The sequence below is a fragment of the Neovison vison genome, chromosome 5, assembly GCF_020171115.1.
Source record: "Neovison vison isolate M4711 chromosome 5, ASM_NN_V1, whole genome shotgun sequence".
NCBI classification, from domain to species: Eukaryota; Metazoa; Chordata; class Mammalia; order Carnivora; family Mustelidae; genus Neogale; species Neogale vison.
The window spans coordinates 70061482-70083995 of record NC_058095.1 but is presented as its reverse complement, the minus strand read 5'-3'; the positions used below and the strand labels follow the sequence as shown (position 1 = coordinate 70083995).

At 49.4% G+C, this 22514-nt stretch overlaps 1 protein-coding gene across 10 annotated transcripts in view; it reads left to right on the top strand.

Moving 5' to 3' along the window:
• The window catches only part of TOM1L2 (target of myb1 like 2 membrane trafficking protein), a 122948-nt gene that overhangs the window by 57163 nt on the left and 43271 nt on the right, over positions 1-22514 (top strand). For all 10 annotated transcript variants that reach the window (XM_044249309.1, XM_044249308.1, XM_044249307.1 and 7 more), the window contains 2 exons: positions 8889-8973; positions 16212-16290. In XM_044249309.1, coding sequence (XP_044105244.1) covers positions 8889-8973; positions 16212-16290 — 164 coding nt within the window. The remainder of the gene's footprint in view (positions 1-8888; positions 8974-16211; positions 16291-22514) is intronic.

Sequence of the window (22514 nt, the reverse complement as noted above, 5' to 3'; positions counted from 1 at the left end):
CCTTGGCTTGCAGAGCCCTGTGGATCCTGATGTGCTTCCTGCTTTCACGTGCCCCTCCCCCCGGCAGATAATCTACTTTCCATGCAATGAGGACTCAGATGGGTCTCCTCTTCAACTATGTTTGCTTTTAACAGTGTATGTTCAGGTTCTGTGAAAGCATACGTTAGCCCAAGGATGCCCACTTTTACCACTTCTCTTTCACTTAGTCTTGGATTTTCTAGCCAGAGCATTTAGGGAGGAAAAAGTAAGAAAAGCTATCCGAATGGGGCACCTGGGTGGCTCAGTTGGTTAAGCGTCTTTTTTTTTTTTTTAAAGATTTTATTTATTTATTTGATAGACAGAGATTACAAGCAGGCAGAGAGAGGAGGAAGCAGGCTTCCTGCTGAGCAGAGAGCCTGATGTGGGGCTCGATCCCAGGATCCTGAGACCATGACCTGAGCCTAAGGCAGAGGCTTTAACCCACTGAGCCACCCAGGCATCCTAGGCATCTGACTCTTGATCTCAGCCCAGATCTTGATCTCAGTCATGTGTTTAAGCCCCTCATTTGGTTCCATCCATGCTGGGTGTGAAAGGGTACTTTAAAAAAAAAAAAAATCCAGTGGGAAAGGAAGAAATAAAATTACTTCTGATTGCAGATGACATGACCTAGTGTGTAGAAAACCCTAAAGATTTCATTAAAAAAAAATACTAGAACTGATGCAGATTCAGAAGTAGAGGGGTACAGAATCAATGCTCAAAAATCAGCTGTCTCTATACAATGAAGAATCTGAAAAGGAAATGAAGAAGTTCTATTTATAATAACCTCAAAAAGAATAAAATCCTTAGGAATTATCAAAGAAGTAAAAGTCTTGTACACTGAAAAGTACAAAACATTGCTGAGAGAAATTAAAGAAGACTTAAATAAATGGAAAGACAGCCCATATTCATGGATAGAAGGCTTGATATTTTTAAGATGACAATAGTACCCAAAATTGTCTACAGATTCAGTGCAGCCCCAATCAAAATCTACCAACATTTTTTGCAGAAGTAGAAAAATCCATCCTAAAATTCTTAACAGAATTTCAAGGGACTCCAAATAGTTTAAAAAAAAAAAAAAAAAAAAAAAAAACACCTTGAAGAGGAAAGGCAGTTGGAGGACTTATACTTCCTGATTTCAAAACTCACAGTAATCAAAACAGTGAACAGTGTGGTACTGGCATAAGGACAGACATAGACCAATGGAACAGAATAGAAAGGCCAGAAATTAACCCTCTCACATATGGTCAATTGATTTTCAACAAGGGTGCCAAAACCCTTCAGTGGGGAAAGGACAGTCTTTTCAACAGATGGTGCTGGGGAAACTGCATGTCCACTCACACAGGAGTGCACTTGGACCTTTACCTTATTCCGCAGGAAAATCCGGAAAGATCAAGGACCTAAACACAGGGAGGAGTGCCTGGGTGGCTCAGTCGATGAAACATCTGAGTCTTTGTGTCAGTTCAAGTCAAGATTTCATGGATTTTGAGATCAAGCCCTGAGTCAGGCTCCAAGCTCAGTGGGAAGTCTGCTTGAAGATTCTCTTCCTCTACCGTTCCCTCATCTGGCGCACCCCTCCCTCCCTCAGTCCCTCTCTCTCTCTCCCTCAAGTAAATAAATAAATAAAATCTTTCTCTTTTTTTTTTTTTAAAGAATTTTATTTATTTGACAGGCAGAGATCATAAGTAGGCAAGAGGCAGGGAGAGGGAGAAGCAGGCTCCCCGCTGAGCCGAGAGCCCGATGCGGGGCTCGATCCCAGGACCCTGGGATCATGAGCTGAGCCGAAGGCACAGGCTTTAACCTGCTGAGCCACCCAGGCACCCCAAATCTCTTTTTAAAAATGAAGAAAACCAGGGCACCTGGGTGGCTTAGTGGGTTAAAGCCTCTGCCTTCCCAGGGTCCTGGGATCGAGCCCCGCATCCTGCATCGGGCTCTCTGCTCAGCGGGGAGCCTGCTTCCCCACTACTTCTCTCTCTGCCTGCCTCTCTGCCTACTTGTGATTTCTATCTGTCAAATACAAAAAAAAAAAAAGAAAACACAGGGAAAAAGTGTCATGATGTTGGATTTAGCAGTGATTCTTGGCTATCACACCAGAAGCATAGGGAACAAATTAGAAACTTTTGTGTATCAAAGGCGATGATCAAGAGAGTGAAAAGACAACCTATAGAATGGGGGAAAACATTTGCAAAATATACATCTGATAAAGGATTTATATCCAAAATAACAAAGAACTTTTATAATTCGGTAACAAGATGATGTCACTTTATATGTAGAGGACCCTGAAGATTTCATGGAAAAAAAAAATCAGAACCAGTAAACAGATTCAGCAAGATTACCTCCTTCAGAAAGTGACTTGAATAGACATTCATCCGAAAAAGATAAAGAGATGGCCAGTAAACGTGTGAAAAGATGCTTGGGAGCTCTAAGTCATTAGGAAGTGCACATCTAAACCACAGTGTGATATAAATGACAGGTGTTCATGAGGACACAGAGAAGTTGGAACCCTCGTCTGTTACTGGAGGGAAAGTAAGATGCTTCAGCCTCTGTGGAGCGCAGTGTGGTGGTTTTTAAAAGGTTAAACATAGGATTACCATAAGATACAGTAATTCCATTTCTGGGTGTATACTTAAAAGAATAGAAAGAAGGGAGTCGGGGTGCCTGGGTGGCTCAGTCGGTTAAGCATCTGCCTTCAGCTCAGGTCATGACCTCAGGGACCTGGGACCGAGCCCTACATTGGGGTACCTGCTCAGTCAGGGTCTGCTTCTCCCTCTTATTCTACCCATCTCCCCTGCTCCTGCTCTTTTTCTCTCTCTCTCTCAAATAAAATCTTAAAAAAAAAAGAAGAAGAAGAAGAAGAAGGAAAAGGGACTCAAACAGATATTTGTACACCCATGTTCTTAGCAGCAGTCACAGGAGCCAAAAGGTGGTCACAAGCCATGTGTCCATCCACAGGAGAGCAGGTAGACAACGTGTGGTCTCCACATGGGACAGAATATTATTCAGCCCTAAAAAGGAATGAAAATCTGACACCTGCTACAACATGGATGAAACATGAGGATATTATATGAAGTGGAGTGAGCCAGACACAGAAAGATAACTATATGCCTCCCCTTAGTTGAGGTTCCTAGAGTTGTCACATTCACGGAGAAAGTACGTACAATGGGGGTCGCCAGAGGCTGGGGGGAAGGGAAGGGCCAGTGAGTGTTGAATGGGGACAGAGTTTCAGTTTGGGAAGATGGAAAGTTCTGTGGATGGATGGTGGGTTGCATAGCAATGTGAAATGTATTTCACTCCACTGAGCTGTACACTTAAAAAAGGCTCAGATGGGGATGCCTGTGTCTGCCTTTGGCTCAGGTCATGATGGAACAGTCCTGGGATCGTGTCCCCTTTCGGGTGTCTTGCTCAGCGGGGAGCCTGCTTCTTTTTCTGCCTGCTGCTCCTCCTGCTTATGCTTTCTCTCTGGCAAATAAATAGAGAAAATCTCTTTTTTTAATGGCTCAAATAGTAAATTTTGTTACGTACATCTTACCACAATTTAAAAAAAAAATCACCATTGCCAAAAAAAGAAAAATTGCACGTAGGCCAACCTGCTGTTAGAGTTGGGGGGAGGGGATGAGGAGGGTGAGGCTCAGAGATCATCTGGACCCATTAGTTCATTTGTCAGGAAACCTAATGCTCAGAGTAGAAACGGACATAAATATAGTCCCAAGAGTTGAGCATTACCAGAGGCCGAGTCAGGACCAGAACCAGGATCACGACTCCCTGTCCTCCCATGGGCCAGGAGCTTCCTGAGGGCGGGGACTGGACCGTCTTACCTTCCACTGTGTCCCCAGGGCCCCGCACTTCATAGCCGTACAGTCCACTGTCAGCTGGATGACCCTGTTGGCGCTCTTTCCCGTGTTTTCAGCCCTGGCTGCGTGTGGAGGCAGCTGTGGAGCTGTTAGAGCGTGTGGGTACCTGGCCTTGTGCCCTAGAGGCTCTGATCAGATCGTCTAGGGTGGGACCAAGGCAGGAATACTTTTAAAAAGCTTCCTGTTGAGGATCTGCTGTGTTGGCATAGTCGGTTAAGCATCCGACTCTTGGTTTCAGCTCAGGTCATGATTTCAGGGTTGTGAGGTTGAGCCCCGACACGGGGCTGCTTGGGTTTCTCTCTCCCCCTCCCCAGCTGCCTCTCAAATAAATAAATCTTAAAAAAACAAACAAACAGACAAACAAACAAAAAAACCATCCTGCTGATTCTAAGCTGCAGCCAAGTGTGGGAAGCCCTGTGCTACCTCCTGCCCTCCCTTGGTGCTCTCTAGCTGGGGAGTGAGAGAAGAGGCTTGGTAGCTTCCTCTGGGACTTCACACAGTCACTGGCTGATTCTCTCTGGCTTATCTTTTCAACCTTTGTGTTCTGCTTAAAGAAGCATGCTGTTGTCTGTCACAATGTGTGTGCGGGGGGCCATTAATTTCGTCCCTGCTTCTTGGCACCAGGGCGCAGGTATCAGCCCCCCAGAGTGCCGTGGTTGTCGTCTGTCACAGCTCAGGCTGGACCGTATCTTAACTGACTGCCCATCTGGGTAGGGTCTTAATCATCTCCCCTTCTCTGTCCACAAGGGCAGTGCATGGCCCGCCCCAGGCTCCGCCAATCTCAAGTAAAGGGCATGGGGACCGTGGGGCTTTATTTTTGCCTTAGACTTAGAAGAGAAGGCTGTCTCCCAACAGTGTACAGGCTGGCCAGACGTACTTCGTCTACCTTCTTCTTGTCCTCTTATCTTCCTTTGAGGAGGGGTGAGAGCAGGGACAACTGTCAGAGAAAAGGACATCCAATAAAATAGGGATGAGTACTTGGAATTCATTCTCTGTCTCTCCAGTGGAAGGGGAGCCACTGCAATTAACATTCACAAAGCATGTGAGGAATTCGAAGCAAGAGGCAATAATGGCTCTGTGGAGAATGTCAGGATTGATTTTTCTTTCCACCTGACTGGTATATGCCAGCCTGCCTCACAAACGTATAGTAATCCAGAAGGTTCATTTCCTATTACTGGTGCGTGTTATCAGCTGAGCTTGCTGCCCACCCAGACCCCCTTCTCTTCTTCCCTTACACCTGGCATAAAGCAACCCTGTGCTGTCCTTTGCGCCACTGCCTCAGGGCGCCTACCCACACCCTTGATTGTTGGGGAGGTAGATAATTTGGCTGTTTTTTCTCCCTTTCTCAGTTCTCACCAAAAGGATGTTGCTGAATGCAGAATGCTAAAGCTGGCCTTCTTTTTGCCTTCTGGTGCTGGCTGCTCTGAAGTCACTATATTTAACATCAAAGTGTAGACAGCAGCAGCCAAGGAACCATGCCACTGGCTTGTGAGGCCCCTCCCAGCAGGATGGCCTAGGATTTCAGGCAGTGGGGGTGGGGGCGGGGGGCGCGGAGAAACCAAGCTGGAGAGAGCGCTATCATTGCCAGCAGGGTCCAGGCTTCAGGGCATCCCCAGCCTCCACCAGGCTGGAGGCAGCCTTTTCTGAACGGGGAAAATGCCATGGCAACAGCATTAAGCTAGCCTACTGTCTTGCACTGAAGGTTTAATGGGCGCTGTTTCTGCCCAGCTCTGCCCAGTCCAGCCCAGCCGAGTCCAGCCCCTTGTAGTCATGCCCTGCCCTGCTTAGCCCAACCCTGCCCTGCTGAGCTCAGCCCTGCCCTGCCCTGCTGTGCCCTGCTCAGCCCAGTCTAGCCCAACCCTGTTAAGCCCTGCCCTGCCCAGCCCTGTCCTGACCTGCCAAACGCAGTCCAGCCCAGTCAGCCCTGTCCCGCCCAGCCCTGTCCTGACCTGCCAAACGCAGTCCAGCCCAGTCAGCCCTGTCCCGCCCAGCCCAGCCCTGTCCTGCCCTGCCCTGTTTAGCCCATTCCAGGCTTGCCCTGCTCTGCTCAGCCCAGTCTGCCCAATCCTGTTCAGTCCTGCTCTGTCCTGCCCAGCTCTGCCCAGCGCTGCCCAGCCATGCTCAGCCCTGCCCTGCCCTGCCCTGTTTGGCCTAGTCCAGCCTAACCCTGTTTAGTCCTGCCCTGAACTGCCCAGTCTAGCCCAGCCCAGCCCAACCCTGCCCAGTCTAGCCCAGCCCAGCCCTGCCCAGCCCTGCCCTGCCCTGCCCAGCCCTGCCCAACCCTGGCCTGCTCAGCTCAGTTTAACCCAGCCCTGCACACTCCTGCCCTGCCCTGCTTAGCCCAGTTTAGCCCTGCCCCACCCTGCCCGGCCCTGTCCTGCTCAGCCCCTGGCCATTAGCATTTCACCTGAGAACTCAGCTTTTGCAGCCAGGGTCACCGGCATTTTGATCTTTATCCGTCCCAAGGGCTGGCTGCTGGGAATGACTTGGCCCATTGCTCCCTGGAGCATTGTGTTTCTGCTGTTGCACCAGGATTTATCTTTGGTTTTGACGATTTACGTGACAAAAGAAATGAGATTGAATTTTGCTTCCTCTGGGCCAGGGACAGGGCCGAGTGAGGGATCCCGCACTGAGTGGCGGCAGTTGCAGGGACAATCAGATACAACTTTGTTCCCATTGCTGGGAATTCTTTTATGCGGAGAGCAAAATCAGAACTGATTTGAGCTCCTTTGTCAGCCTTACTCCCCTCATCTGTTTCAGCCGAGCCGAATACCCCCGGTTGTATTTATGTGGCATTTCCAGCAAAATGAAAAGAAAGCAGCATTCTTTTTGGGTTGATTCTTTATAATCAAAACGAGTATATACCTTTTAGCTTGGAAACTCAGAATCCCAGTAATTGAATAGAATCCGCTACCCGGAGGATAAGTTATCATGCCTTTGAACCCCTTCCCGGTATTATTAGAGGAAGGGAGCGGGTGAATATAAGGTTAATGGATTCTGCTACTAAACCGAACTTGGAAATGAGGTTTCATTGATTTAATATTTCCTCCATTAAGCCTCCCAAGACAGTGTCCCTATGGCCCCACCAAAGTGCAGTCACAGACTTTCTTCCTCGTGAGAGTCTGGACCGCGGCCGGTGCTGTGACAGCGACAGATGTCCCACTCCGAAGGGCCCTACGCCGCTGTCCTCTCCCGGGACTGGCTCAGAAAGGGAGGATACCCTGCGGTGCACAGGCCGAATGGCTTTATCTTGAGGGTGTGCTCTGTGTTTATGGCTGCAGAGATTTCCTTGCGTTTGGGGCCCTTTTGGGGAGTCACCTCTTCTGGGAATGGGCACTTTGGAGGGGAGGGCTGTTCAGAGACAGCTGAGGGTAGCAGGGAGGGAGGTGGGCTGGAGGCACGAACCATTTAACCCACACACTTGCCTGCTCAGTGCCCTGGATGAAGCCCGGTGCCAAGGGAGCACACTGCAGGGCCCGTTCCAGAAGCTTCCTCCTGCCTGTCCTCTCAGCCTTCCTGTAGCCTCTGCTCTTAGTCTTGGCTTCTACAGGCTAAGCTGACTGGTGTTTTGAGCCATCATGCAGGGGGCCTCAGCCCTCTGCCTTTCCCACCATGGCTCTTGTCCCCACCTCCGAAGGGGCTCTCCTGAAATGCCCCTCTTTTCCACATGCATGCCGTGCACAGTGCCGGGGAACAGTGTCTCTGGGGTCCGTCTGCCTCGGCACAGTCTCGGACACGGGTTCTCATCCCTGTCTCTCCATCTCCCTACGCGCTTTCCTCTTCTTATACAGGGCACTCACCAAATACTTCCTCTGTCCCTGCCAGCCTGGCACGCTCGAGGACTTCGGGGACAGGGCCTCCAGTCTCCCAGTGCCCTGTCCAGTCTGCTGGGTGTTCCAGCGCATCAGGGGTCTTTGGGTGCTGTGGTTGATGGATAAAGGGGGGCAGAAAAGTTGGGGATATGTCTTTTTTGGCAAAAATTTAAAACAACGAGGGGCACCTGGGTGGCTCAGTGGGTTAAAGCCTCTGCCTTCAGCTCGGGTCGTGATCCCAGGGCCCTGGGACCGAGCCCCACATCGGGCTCTCTGCTCGGCAGGGAGCCTGCTCCTCTTCCTCTCTCTGTCTGCCTCTCTGCCTACTTGTGGTCTCTGTCAAATAAATAAATAAAGTCTTAAAAAAAAATTTAAAACAACAAGGCTTTTAAAATGCAGACCAAAGCTGTCGCACAAATGTTTTGAGCAACAGCTATATTTTGGGAGTGTGTTGTCACTGCCTGGAAGTACAGGCTTTGTTTGGATGTGTGAGTTCTAGTATGTTATGTAAAGAACAAGGACACTTCCTGCATGTAAGCAGGTCATTGGTGTCATTATTTGAGTAGCAGCGGAAGTGTGGGTTGTATGAACAAAACGGTGGTGATGTTCTCCCCCTCATGGAGTATACGTTTGGGATGGGTCAGGTTGGAATTGGTCTGGATCTGAAGTCCAGCCTGGGTAGTAGGTGGGGTGGTGTCATTCAACTGTTTAGGCTTTGGAGATGGACAGACCGGACCTTGAACGCACGTCAGCCCCAATCCAGTAGTGAGATCCTGGCCAATCACCCAACATTTCCGAGCCTGTTTCCTTCCTTTTAAATGCAGGAGGGAATAATACCTATCTTAAGGGGGCTGTGTTTTTTTTTTTTAATTTAATTTTTGAAAATTGTAATTGTGTTATAACCCATATTCCATAAAAATTGCCGTCTTAACCATGTTTTAAGCGTTAAGCACCTTCGCGCTGTCATGCGGCCCATCTCTAGAACTTTTCATCTTGGAAAGTTTGGGCCCAGATCTATCTCTCTCTTTCTCTCTCTCTCTCTCTGTCTCTCTGGATTTTCCCTTGTGAAGGCAGGGCCCCTAGAACTGCTCTGTTGGCTCAGCCCATCTGCTTGGGAGGAGAATGTGGTGGTTCTGGGCCCTTCCTGTTTCCTGCCAGGGCCCCCTTATTCCGGGAGAAATGTAAATCCGTCTTCTCTCTGACTTTACAGAAAAGGCAACAGATGGCTCCCTGCAGAGCGAGGACTGGACGTTGAACATGGAGATCTGCGACATTATCAATGAGACAGAGGAAGGGTATGTGTGTCCCCCCTCCCCCCGCCATCTCCTGTGAAACTGGTCAGCTCCTGGGGGGTCACTCAGAGCTTGTCAGGGCTTAAGGGCGGGGGTGTTTGACTTTGTTTTGTTTCCAGGCTGTTCGCTTTGGCATTTAATAAATGGATGCAGTTCATTATCTTGCTGCCCGCACTTGGTGGGGACCCCACGAGCAGTGAGGCACTCTTTAAATTACCTGCTTTGAACCATCATGACAATGAAGTCTTCTGGTTACCTGGTCCCCTGTGCTGGTGACCCCCTCCAGCCCTCCTCCCTGGCTCTGCCTCCCTGTCACCAATGCCAGGCTGTCTCTGTCCTGTTTTGCTGGTCTGGAGGCTCAGGAGGGAGAGGGCCCACGGTGTTCATAGAGGGAGAAGGTCAGTGTGAGGCACAGAGCAGCAGGTGTGTCTGGCAGGGTCCCCCCACCCTCCAAAACATCCCTCCCCTGCCAGGTTGGTTCTTTCTGGCTGTTCCCTTTATATCCTCTTCAGCATTCCAGCTATGTTCTGTTTACGCTTCCTCCAGATTGGTCTGTGTTCGGCTTCTGTTCATGCCACACAGAACGGTGCTTCCTGTAGCCATGCCCTCCGCAGTCGTCTGTGGAGTGCCCAGGGGGATAGGCCAGACTCCGGCAGCCCTGGGCTTGCCTCTTGGCGCTGGCCCTTGCCGCCTTGCCATCTCTCAGCTGGGGCTGGTCCTGCTCTCAGTGAACAGATACTGACTGAGGGGCTACCTCATGCTGGGCCCTAGTGTGATGTGAGTGCCCAGGGCACGGCAGGGAGCAGGACAGCATTACACGTTCCATTACGTGGTCACATTACATGGTCAGCTGGTGACAAGTCTGGAGTGAAAGGAAGCAAGGGGGGGTGAAGGCTGGGACTTAGCTTTTTTTTTTTAAAGATTTTATCTACTTCTTTATTTATTTAAAGAGTGTGCACACTCGATCCCCGGTTTGGGGGCAGCGAGGCAGAGGGAGAGGGAGACAGAACCCCAAGCAGACCTTTTGCTAAGTGGGGAACCTGACTCCGGACTTCATCTCACATCCCGAGGTCATGATCTAAGTCAAAATCCAGAGTCAGCCCCTTAACTGAGTCACCTGGGCGCCCCTGAGAGTCAGCAATTTTAAGTAGAGGAATCAAGGAAAGCCTCACTTGAGAAGGTGACATTGAAGAGCGACTTGAAGGAGTTGAGGGGGTGAGGTGTGAGGATGACAGCAGGGAAGAACCTTCCAGGCAGAGGAAGCAGCAGGCACAGCAGCCCTGGGACAGAGGGCGGCCTAGTATGTTTAAGGACTAGCAAGATGCTGGTGGGCCGGTGTGGAGAGAGCTAGGAGGGTGGGACATGCCCTCATCCAAGCAGTGCAGGGCTCTGGCCTTGACTTGGAGGGGAGGGGATTTGAGCAGAGAGGGGCGTGGTCTAACACTCATTTTATCTATTTATTTATTTATTTGAGAGCGTGGAGGGGGTGGCAGAGGGAGAGGGAGAAGTAGACTCCCTGGTAGACTCCCTGCCGAGCAGGGAGTCTGATGCAGGGTTGGATCCCAGGACCCTGGGATCACAGCCCCAGCCAAAGGCAGACACCCAACCAACTGAGCCACCCAGGTGCCCCAAGTCTAATGCACATTTTTAAAAAAGATTTTATTTATTTGGCAGAGAGGGAAATCACAAGTAGGCAGAGAGGCGGCGGGGGTGGGGGGAGCAGGCTCCCTGCTGAGGAGAGAGCCCGCTGCAGGGCTCCATCCCGGGACCCTGAGATCATGATGGGAGTCAAAGGCGGAGGTTTAACCCACTGAGCCACCCAGGCGCCCCTCTAACGCACATTTTTTTAAAGAGATCTCTCCCGCTACTGTGATCAGAGTGGCCTGGTAGGAAGGGCCGAGGGCAGAAAGAGGGGAAGTTGTTAGGAGGTGTGGGATGATGGCAGTTTTGGCGTGGACGACAGTAGAGGAGGGAGAGGGAAACGGTCAGCTTCGGGATATATTTAGAAGGTGGAACCAGCGGGGTGTGCAGAGGTGGCTGTGGGCCGGAGAGACAAGAAGAGTCAGGAAGACTCCTGTGTTTAGGGCTGAGCCACCATAGGGAGGGAGCAGGACGAGGACCAAAGATCAGAAGGTCAGCTAAAATCCTACAGCTCCAAGCTGCCCACTAGGCCCCAGCAGGGAAGCTGTCCATCTGGAGGGCCTGGGTATGGAGCTGGGGGTGGGAGCCTGTGCCGCAGGCGCAAGTTGGAGCGTCTTCAGTCCAAGATGGCATACTGCTGCCTCTAAATGCAGGTGGTCGGCTTGGTTCCCGGCACACAGCCACATCAGAGTGGTTGGGGGCTCTGCATTTCTAACGCCAGAGTCACGGGCTCCCCTTCTCTCTCATGCCCCCCTCTCCTGTCCTCCTTTCTGTGGTCGTCCAGCCACATCGGACCCCACAGATGGAGGTGGAATCAGTTCCAGGATGCCAAGGCTAGTGCGCCCCAGCTGCTCTGAGGGAGGTGTCCCCCTGGGGGGCCCAGGCAGGCTGTGGCCGAGATGTGTGCCCATCGCTGCAGACACAGGGGGCAGGCTTTGGGCTGGACCTCAGTGGGCCAGGAAGACAGGGTGGGGTATGGACAGGAGCATGAAAGGACAGCGTGTTGGGGCCACGAGTGGTCTGGGCGAGCCTGGAGAGTGGGGATATGTGAGAGATGAGATTCCTCCTCCCAGGGTCAAGGAGGCTGGGGCACCTTCCTTCCCAACACTCCGCTCACCTTCCTTCTAAAGTGGCCCACGCTCCTGGGCCTGCAGTTGTGAATGAGAGCACATCCGGGATACATGGGGATTCTCTGTCACAGCCCTTACGGGGAGGTGTTTGTCAAATCTCTCCCTAAGCGGGAGAAAATCCTGAAGTTCAGCTAACTGTTCGGGAGCCCCTTCAGCTCCTTCCAGCTTCGGGGCTTTGGTCTCTGTGTTCCTGCTGTTTCCCTCTCGCCTCTCCCTTTCACCGATCATTTCTGCCTTGCCCTGGAGCTCAGTTTGAAGTGCATTTCCCTGCCACCCCTCTCTTCCTGATCCAGACAGGTCCCCCCGCGTGTGATGTCACAGTACCCTGTATGACAGCAGGCCCATCACAGCGCAAATGTACACGTCCGTGTGATGTTTGTGAGTGGCTGTCTCCCCTGCAGACCCCCTCGACTGTGCACCTCATGAGGGCATAATTCTGTTTCACATGCCGTTTTCTGCCAACATCTAGCGCAGTGGACATATAACTGACTCTTGACAAGCATTTGGTAAATAAGAACACACGGAGGGAGTCCCTGAGGGACTCTCTGTCTGCTGAGGAATGGAGAATGCAACCCCCATGACACAGCGTGCCAAGAGACACTGCCTCTAACTGAGAGAGACCAGAGCCACGGCAGCTGACTGGCCCTGGGGCTGTCCGTGGCAAAGGCTGCTTGAAGGAGGGGACGCCCAGGTGGCATCTTGTAGCAAGGAGGGCACCCGCCGGGTGAGGCGGGTGGATGGCAGGTGGGAAGGCAGACACCCAGGCTGGTGGGCCCGAGTGGGAAGGGGAGTGTTGTAGGATTAGAGGTGTGGAGCCCGGAGCCACCTGCCCAGGCTGGCATTCTAGGGCTCCCACTCCCTTGCTGTGTGCGCCCCTATGTCTCGGAGTCCTCGTTTATGAAGTGCGGGTACCGCTAGTGCCTATCACAGAGGCTTGTTGGAAGGATCAAAGGAATAAACATTACGAAGCGTCTGGCTATGTGTACATTCATGTCTGTGCTCTGCATAGGGACGTGCTCTTCATCCGTTAAAGACCTGCCCGTTAAAGACGTCACCTGGCTCATGGTGTCCCTCCCCACCTTCACCTGTAGTGTTCTCTGGCCAGTCCTGGGTGCTGATCCCTGTGCCTGCTGGGCCCATCTCTGTCCGCTGTGCTCTGAGGGCTTGCCGTGTCTGCACACCAGGCCGCCGCGCGCCAAGCCTAGAAGGCAGAGGCAGCCCCTGCTCACGTGCCAGAGGTTGTCACTGCCTGGCTGAGAAGGGCAGAGGCAGGATGCAAGCCTGAGCTGGCCTGATTCCAGCCACCCAAACTCTGCCTACGCCTTCTTATTCAGAGCTTCACCTCTGCGATGTTGTGGTCCTGGGGGTGTAGATTTGAACTGGCCCATAGACCCCTCCTTGGGCTTTCTCTAAAGTATCCCAGGCTGAGCTGCCCTCCATCATAAGGCCTCATGTGACAGTCTCTTGTCTCCCGCATCTTTAGCCATTAACGAGGAGTGCCCAGCTCAAGAACCTGGGAATGTTTTAGGCCCCGTTTACCAGGCCTTGCCCAGACTGACCTAGTTTGGGCCCAGGTGTATGGATTGGTGATGTGCTCCCCAGGGACTCTGGTGTGTGTGTCGGAGAAGGATCCACTGACCTGCTGACCTGGGGCATTTTCCTGACCACGTCTGGACCTTCCCTTGCTCAGGGAATCTTCAGCCTCTAAGCTGGGACCTGCAGGGAGGAGCAGGGTTAACAGCAGAGAGAGGGCTGGGAGGGAGGGAAGACAGACAGGAGGGAGAGGAAGAGTCCTGAGTGGGGGAGGAGGAACAGCCGTGTCCTTGGAGGGAATAAAGAGAAAGCCACTGCAAAGCAGTGGTTCTGGAACCACAGGACGAAATGATTTCTGGGATGACTAGAAAGAAGGCTTCTTAGGAGCCTGGGGTGGAGGAGGCCTTGGGGAGGCCAAAGATGGCCCAGAGGCCAGGTTCTGAGGCCCTGAGTGCTGACCTTCCTGCTACCGGGGCAGAGGGGGGCATTTCACGGGGGCCCTCCCTTCCTGTCCCTCTCCCGGCTCCATCTTGGCTCTTGACTCTTCCTTCTCTCCTTTTTCCCTGATTCCAGCTCCTTGCTGTCTAATCTGCAGCTGCTGCTTGAAACTTTGCAATTCCTCTGACATGACTTTGATCCTCCTTTCTGAAGCTTCTCCCCTGGGGAGAGAGATAAATACTTGCTTTTGTGCTCACCCAGTCACTCCGAGGCAGTACTTCCCTCCGCTGAATTTCCATTTTAACTCTAACCCAGGAGCCTGCTGACTCTCTGATTTCTCCCTCCGCCACCATCACCCCCACACTGGGAGAGCTCTGTGCACGCGCTCTGCTCTGTGAGCTCTAAGTGATCACGGCCCTTGGAGGCTGTTCTCATTTTTCTGCTCCGTGGAAGTTCAAGAGGAGAGGTATGAAGCTCGATTGAGAGGGATGGTAGCTGGGGGTCAGGGCTGACCGTGGCTTGGCAGAGCCTTGGAGAGAGAGGAAATCAATCCACGTTCCTGGCCAGCAGCCACTGACCTTCACCAGCTCAAGTCCACAAACAGTCCTCGAAGCCAGGAGCTTGTCAAGTCCCATATTTGCAGAAATCAGCATTCCTGTTTGGAAACTGCAGCCATACTGCAAACACGCTTGGCAGGGGCGCATTCCCCAGAGAAACTCATCCCGTCAGCCTTTGGGCTCAGGAGCCAAGAATTCCCGCAGGCAGCCACGTTTCAAGTTCAGGATGGGAAATAGGTGACTCAGGGCGTTCTAAAATTTCTTCTAGAAGTCTTGGCTGCCTCCTGTGTATTTCTGTCTCCATGGGGCTGATTGCCAGAGCTTCCAACCTCCCTTCCCCCAGCTTTCTCACACATATTTGAAAGGGCTTTTTCCTTTGGTAAAGTAATCATAAATATTTGAGAATTATAGGAATAGGAGGTCCCTGACTTACAAACCTTCAGCTTTCGAAAGACCCAGATATTCTGACATGTTGATCAGGGGAAGGCTGGAGCCCACGTGTGTAGCAAAAGGCCAGCCTGCAGGCAGACTGGGGACTCCCAGGAGTGCGGGTGATGGGGCAGCAGGGGCCCGGGGCTTCATGCCAGACGTAGCAGAGTCCCGAAGCTTTGTTGGATCCTGGCTTAGAATAAACAAAATAACTTGTTAGACCAAAGGGCTGCACCTTCTAGCCGCTTCTAGAGGGCTGGCTAGGGACCGTCACTCCCAGCTCTAACTGATTTAAGGAAGAACGTATTCCACATTCCAAACAATCAGCTTATGAATATGCCTTTGGGAATCCACATCAGCTCCATTACCTAAAAACACACACAAATCTTTGGGTTTTGAGGAGACTTAATTAAGTTTTCTTTCTTTCTTTAATTTTTTTTTTTTGAGACTTTCATTTATTTATTTGAGAGAGAGAACATGAGTAGGGCCAGAGGCGGAGGGAGAAGCAGACTCCCCGCTGAGCAGAGAGCCTGATGCGGGCTGGATCCCAGGACCTGGAGATCATGACCCCAGATGAACACAGACACTTAACTGACTGAGCCATCTAGGTGCCCCTTACTTAAATTTTCTCAGGGCAAAAAGGAGCTCCATGGAACTGGGGAAGAGCATCCAGGCCTTAGCAAGGAGCTGGCCATTCTTTCTTCTGTGTCTGTCTGTTGTCTCTTCATGTACCGCGCATCAGTGGGTTAGTTGTTGTTCTGAATAAAGAATATTTGCATGGGATGCAAAATGGAAAAGGACCGCAAAGAAGCCCAGTGACAAACCTCTCGCCCTCTCCTCTCTGCCACCCAGCTTCCCTTCTAAAGGGCAGTCAGAGTTACCAGCATCTTGGGGCTCCGTCCAGAGATTTTCTCCTCCCTGCTGGGGGGGTGTGTGTGGTGTGTGTGTGTGTGTGTGTGTGTGTGTATTATGTGTGTGTATTATGTGTGTTGTCTTTTTGTAAGCCAGAGAGGAGCATACCTTATCACTGCTCTGCACACAACTCTGTTCACAATTCTTTGAGTTGGCTCGGTATTAAGGAGTGTCTTTATTTTTTCCCGCGGCTATATCGTATTCCATTGTGTGGATAAACATGACTTAAATTAACCTGTTTCAGGGTGCCTGGCTGGCTCAGTCAGAAGAGCTACGCGACTCTTGATTTCAGGGTTGTGAGTTCGAGCCCCACGTTAGATGTAGAGATTACTAAGAAAACTTAAATGAAGCTTTAGACAAATTAGAAAATCTTTCATTTAAGTTAGAAAAATTTAAACAGATTTTTCTTAAAGTTAACCTGTTTCACAATGACGAAGATTTCGTTTGTTTCCGGTCTTTTATGTGTATAAACGTGCCACCTAATGCTTTGTGTGTAAGCAAAAGCCTTGTATACATGCTGGTTCTCACCAACAGGAGTGACTCTGTAGGGTAGCGCCCCTGAGTGGAACTTGCAAAGATTTTAAAATTTCCTTCTCTCCAGGCCCAAGGACGCTATTCGAGCCTTGAAGAAGCGACTCAACGGAAACCGGAACTACAGAGAGGTCATGCTGGCATTGACAGTGAGTGCTGCCCTCGTGGGGGTGGGAAGGCCTCTGGGGACATCCATGTTCGTGGCCCTGCCCTGCTTCCATGGCCTTCGCTCTGTCCACTCAGCACAGCCTCTGGAAGCCACAGCCTGTGGATGCCTTGGCGTGAGCATCACTGGGGTGTACCAGAGCCTTCCCATAGTGCCCTTGGGTTTTCCTGCCTTCCCCCAAAGTGGGGCATGAGCTGCAAGCTGATACATACAAGCAGAGGATCAGGCATGTGTGACACTGACTAGTACCGAAACCCAGAGCAGACAAGCCAAAGGCTTGGCTGTGGATGTCCTTCCGGCCACCAGCCTGCTGTGAAACAGCCCCACTGGCTGCCTTTCTGGCTGTCACGTCCCTCCTTACAGAACTGCTGACTTCCACCCAGAGCCTGCCCGGGACTGTGCTGAGCTTTTCAAGTGTTAAAGCGATTGCTTACAGTAACCTTCCCAAACAGATGTCATAGTGCCCTCAGTGCGTCCCCTCAGTGCAGACAGAGGTCTGTGGGTTCACCCAGACTTTGGGCTCTTGAGTGCCCAGCTTTGGATTATGGAGATATAGAAACTGGTCATTGGTTCAGAGATTCTGGAAAAAGTCAACCTAGTGACTCCTTTCCGGAAGAGACAGACCAGATTTCTGCCCTTTCTTAAAATGTCAGGAAACTAAAAAGGACAACTTTGGGTGTTATTTCTGTCTGGAAAGCTAACAGTTACTGAGATGTGGCAAAATCTGAGCCACAGTGAGTTCTTATAATGAAAGCTGTAATAGGTCAGCACTGTGGGCCTCTCCGCAGGTTTGAATAGTTTATTGTTTATCCAAAACAGCTGTAACATGTTTCCTTTTAAAGCAGAGAAACTGTTTGGATTTTACAACCAAGTGGAAACCCAAGACTTACTAGGAGAGTATTCTCTGCCAGAGAATTGGGGTTTGGATAATAAAGATGAAAAAGACCAGCTGAGAAATAGTGACTTGAAAGCTTTGGTGTTGCTTCAGCATTTGAGCGATGGCATTCACCAAACCCAGAGTGATGCCCAAATCAATTGTTTTTAGTAACTAAAATCACCAGGGAATAAACTCTAAGATGTTGGGGCAGTTTCCTGGTATCTAAAACATATCCCTTTACACACCCAACTTCATGGTAACCATGTTGGTTGGGTGGAAATCTTTCACTCTTTCTTCTTTTTTTTTTTTTAAGATTTTATTTATTTATTTTAGAGAGAGAGTGCATGAGTGGACATGACACGAGAGCAGGGGAAGGGGGAGAGGCAGAGAATCCCATGCAGATTCCACACTGAGCACGGAGCCCGATGTGGAGCTCAATCTCACAACCCTGAAATCACAACCTGAGCCAAAATCCGGGAGTCAGACATTCAACCAGCTGAGCCACCCAGGCACCCATGGATGGAAATCTCTAAAGTGGTCTCTGTCTTTACTTCCTTCTGAAAGAATATGGTGAACGTCATAGAAACTTCCCTGATGGCTAGGTTTATTATTATTATTGTCACTCCCTCAGCTTTATTGAGTTATTGACATATAACATATGTGAGTTTAAGGTGTACAGTGTGACAATTTGATACACATGTATATAGCAAAATGGTGATCACCGTAAAGTTAGTTGACATCTCTGTTAACCCACGTAACTACCTTTGTTGGGGAAAGGGGAGATAGCGTTTAAAATCTAATTTCTTGGGGTGCCTGGGTGGCTCAGTGGGTTAAAGCCTCTGCCTTCGACTCAGGTCATGATCCCAGGGTCCTGGGATCAAGCTCCACATTGGGACCTCTGCTCGGCAGGGAGCCTGCTTCCCTCTCTCTCTACCTGCCTCTCTGCTTGCTTGTGATCTCTGTCTGTCAAATAAATAAATAAAATCTTAAAAAAAAAAAAAAAAAAGAAGCTGTTTGTCTTAAATAAATAAATAAATAAAATCTAATTTCTTGGGGCGCCTGGGTGGCTCAGTTGGTTGAGGGTCTTGCTCTTGATTTCTGCTTAGGTCATAATGTCAGGGTCCTGGGATCCAGTCTTGTGTTGGGCTCCCTGCTCAGAGGGGAGACTCCTTAATAATAAGTAAATAAATCTTTAAAAAAAGATCTAATTTCTTAACTGTAAAGTGTATACTACAGTATACACTTTAACAGTATTGTTAATTATAGTCATCATGGTCTACATTAGACCCCAAGAGCTTACTCATAGTTGGGAATTTGTACTCTTTGACCAACATCTCCCCATTTCCCCTGCCCCGCAGCTACCATTCTACTCTGTTGATTTTTTTTTTAAAAGAATTTATTTATTTATTTGACAGAGAGAGATCACAGGCAGACAGAGAGAGAGAGGAAGGGAAGCAGGCTCCCTGCTGAGCAGAGAGCCCGATGCGGGACTTGATCCTAGGACCCTGGGATCATGACCTGAGCCGAAGGCAGTGGCTTAACCCACTGAGCCACCCAGGTGCCCCTACTCTGTTGATTTGAGTTCAGCTTTTTTTAAAGCTGCATGTAAGTGAGAACATTAGGTATTTTTCTGTATGTGAGTTGTTTCACTTAGTGTAATGACCTCAAGGTCCATCCATGTTGTTGCAAAAGGCAGAATTTACTTCCTTTTTATGGCTGAAGATTATTCGTGTGTGTGTGTGTGTGTGTTTGTATACATGGATAAAGAAAGAAATAGCACACGTATATCACATTTTCTTTATACATTGATCCATCATGGAATACTTCTGACTGTTTCCATGTCTTGGCTATTATGAATAATGCTGTGGTAAACATGGGCTTACAGAAAGCTCTTTGATACCCTGTTTTCATTTCTTTTAGATGTATACCCAGGAGTGGGATTGTTGGATCATATGGTAGCTCTGTTTTTAATGTTTTTTTTTTTTTTTTAGAACCTCCATACTGTTTTCCATAGTGGCTGCACCAATTTACATTCCCACCAACAGTGCACAAGGATTTCCTTTTCTTTTTTTTTTTTTTTAAAGATTTTATTTATTTATTTGACAGAGAGAAATCACAAGTAGATGGAGAGGAAGCAGAGAGAGAGAGAGAGGGAAACAGGCTCTCTGCTGAGCAGGGAGCCCGATGCGGGACTCGATCCCAGGACCCTGAGATCATGACCTGAGCCGAAGGCAGCGGCCTAACCCACTGAGCCACCCAGGTGCCTCAGGATTCCCTTTTCTTTACATCCTCACCAACACTTGTCTCTTGTCCTTTTTTTTTTTTTTAAGATTTTATTTATCTATTTGATAGAGATCGCAAGTAGGCAGAGAGGCAGGCAGAGAGAGGGGGCAGGAAGCAGGCTCCCTGCTGAGCAGATAGCCTGATATGGGACTCGATCCCAGGACCCTGGGATCATGACCCAAGCCGAAGGCAAAGCCCAATCCACTGAGCCACCCAGGCACTCTCTTGTCTTTTTGAGAATAGTTATTCTAACAAGTGTAAAGTAAGCTCTTAAGGTGGTTTTGATTTCGGTTTCCCTGATGATTAGTGATGTTCAGCATCTTCTCGTGCCTGTTGGCCATCATGCATCTTCCTTGAACATGTCTGTTTAAAGTCCTTTGCCCATTTTTTGAAAGTTTATTTATCTATTTTTAGTAATCTTCACACCAAATGTGAGGCTTGAACTCACAACCCCGAGATCAAGAGTCCCGTGCTCTGACTGAGCCAGCCATCTCTCCAATAAGGAGTTAATATCAGAAGTATATAAGGAACTAACTCAAGAGGAAAAAGTCCCCAGAAAACACCACCTTTGGCCACTTTTAATTGGATTGTTTTTGGTTTTTTGTTGTTGTTGTTGTTTTCTGGGGGCTTTTTTGCTCTTGATTTAGTTCCTTATATACTTCTGGTATTAACCCCTTATTGGATAGATGGTTTGCAAATATTTTTTCCCATTCTGTGGCGTGCCTTTTTACTTTGCTGATTGCTTCTTCTTTTTAGTTTGACATAGTCCCACTTGTTTATTTTCATTTTTGTTGCCTTTGATTTTGGTGTCACATCCAAAAATATCTTTGCCAAGACCAATGTCAAGGAATTTTTTTCCTGTGTTATCGTCTGGTAGTTTGACGGTTTCGGGTGTTACATTTAAGTCTTTAGTCCATTTCAAGTTAATTTTTGTGAGTGGTATAAGATAGGGGTGCACTTCAGTTCTTCTGCGTGTGGTTATCCAGTTGTCCCAACACTGTTCATCATAGAGACTACCTTTCCCCATCGTTGTATACCTCTCATCAAATATTAGTTGACCATATATGTATGTATGGGTTTATTTCTGGGCTCTCAGGTTCTGTTCCATTGTCTTTTTTTTTTTAATGCCAGTACTATACTGTTTTGATTATTATAGTTCTGCAATATAGTTTGAAATCAGGAGCCGTAATATCTCCAGCTTCATTATTCTTTCTCAGGATTGCTTTGGCTATGCATGTTTTTTTTTTTATGGTTCCATATGGATTTTAGGATTGTTTCTCCTATTTCTGTGAAATTTATACATGGCTTTGGGTACTATGGACATTTTAATAATATTAGTTCTTCAAATCCATGAACATGGGATACCTTTCCATTTATCTGTAGCTTCTTTAATTTCTCTCATCGGTGTCTTATAATTTTCAGGGTACAGATCTTTCCTCTCCTTGGTTAAATTTATTCCTAAGTTTTTTGTTTGCTTATTTGTTGATGTGGTCAGGTCTTCTCTGCAAATCCAGAGATGTCTTTGGGAGCCTTCTGACATGTGCAGATCCCTTTCACTATACCAAAGGCCCCAGCCTGGTGCATGTTGTATGATCTCATGTCTACTTTTATGGCTTCTCTGTCTTTGTCTTCCCTTACTGTATTAGTTGTTCTCAGTCCTCCTGCTCCTTGTGGACTTTGACAAAAATATTAATATTTACCGCAAACGGGAGTTTGTCAGAGGTCCAGAGAGGCTCTCTGCTTGGGTGTGTAGGCAGTGTATGGACTTGAAATTGATTTGAAATAGCAATTTCTGATTGCTTTGAGGGACCTTTTGTTACTCCTTGAGCTTTGGCTACTAGATAATGGCTGCTGTATGTTTCATGCTCTACAGGGACTCATTTACCAGAGCCATTTTTGGCAGAGTCCCTGAAGTAGCTGAGTGGCCCTTGCCAGCCAGGGAGGGCCTCCTGCATCTCTTGCTCTGCTAGGCTGCCGGGCTGCTCTGGAGCACATGCCATCTCTGTCCGGGGCATTTCCAAACCTGTGTCTGAGCCCCAAGGGTCAGCCTTGGCCACACTGACTTCAAAGTCTGCTGTCCTGGAAGACGTAAGGATGTGCTCCCAAAGGTGTGACAGGTGTCCTGGCCTGCTATTGTCCTGAGCGTGGTGGCAGAGCCACGGCTGCCCTGCCATACTGGCCTTCCTGTTCCTCTTTTTCCCCATGTCCTTTCCCACCACACCTGCTTTCTTCCCAGCATCCAGCCCTTCCCTTCCCCACCTGCTACTCATAAAATAAACCATTCTTCCTGCCACCTGCCTTGGCCCCAGCAGACCGATGCCTGCAGAGTTAAGAGAGGGTTTTAGAGGATTCTAGAAAGAAGGGAAACTGTAAGTTCCCAGAGAGCAGGAAGAACCCCTCTCATTCCTCTCTGCAGTCCCCATGGTCACTGTGAGGGTGAGTGCTGGTTACTTTGTGGTCACCCAGAATCAGGCACATGTAGAGGCTGAGAAAGAGAATGCCCCCGTGGCTGAGGAAAACCTATGACCCGAGGATGCTGAGCTGTGGGGTCTTCCTGGGCAAGCTGAGCAGAACCCAGAGGCTCCCATGGTGCAGGCAGACAGTGGGGAAAGGCACAGTTTTGACTGGCTCTGTGGCTGCCGGTCTGGGGGCACAGGCCAGCTCTGGCCTCCTCAGTGAAGTTACCAGCATCTCCAGGCCTCAGCTTCATCATCTCGAAAATGGGATAATGCCCATCTTATGGGTGATTTCCAGGACCGGATGAAGGAACAAGAAATCTGGCACCCATTGCCTGTCATCTGTGGGACTCCCAGTTGATCTTGGAGGAGAACTGTTGGGGGGTGGGGTGGCCCTGTGGCCTCCTTGTGGGTGAGGAGACAAGGACTTTGGGGAAGGCTGACCACTTAAAGAGAATTAATTCTTGTGAGACTGGAATGAAATGGTGTATAACGTGGAGGCTCCCGCACAGTGCTCAGCTCGTAGTCTGCTCTGTTTGTTAACCGTGTGGGCCTTTCCTAATGGCCATGCTTTGTCAGTGCCTCATCCTA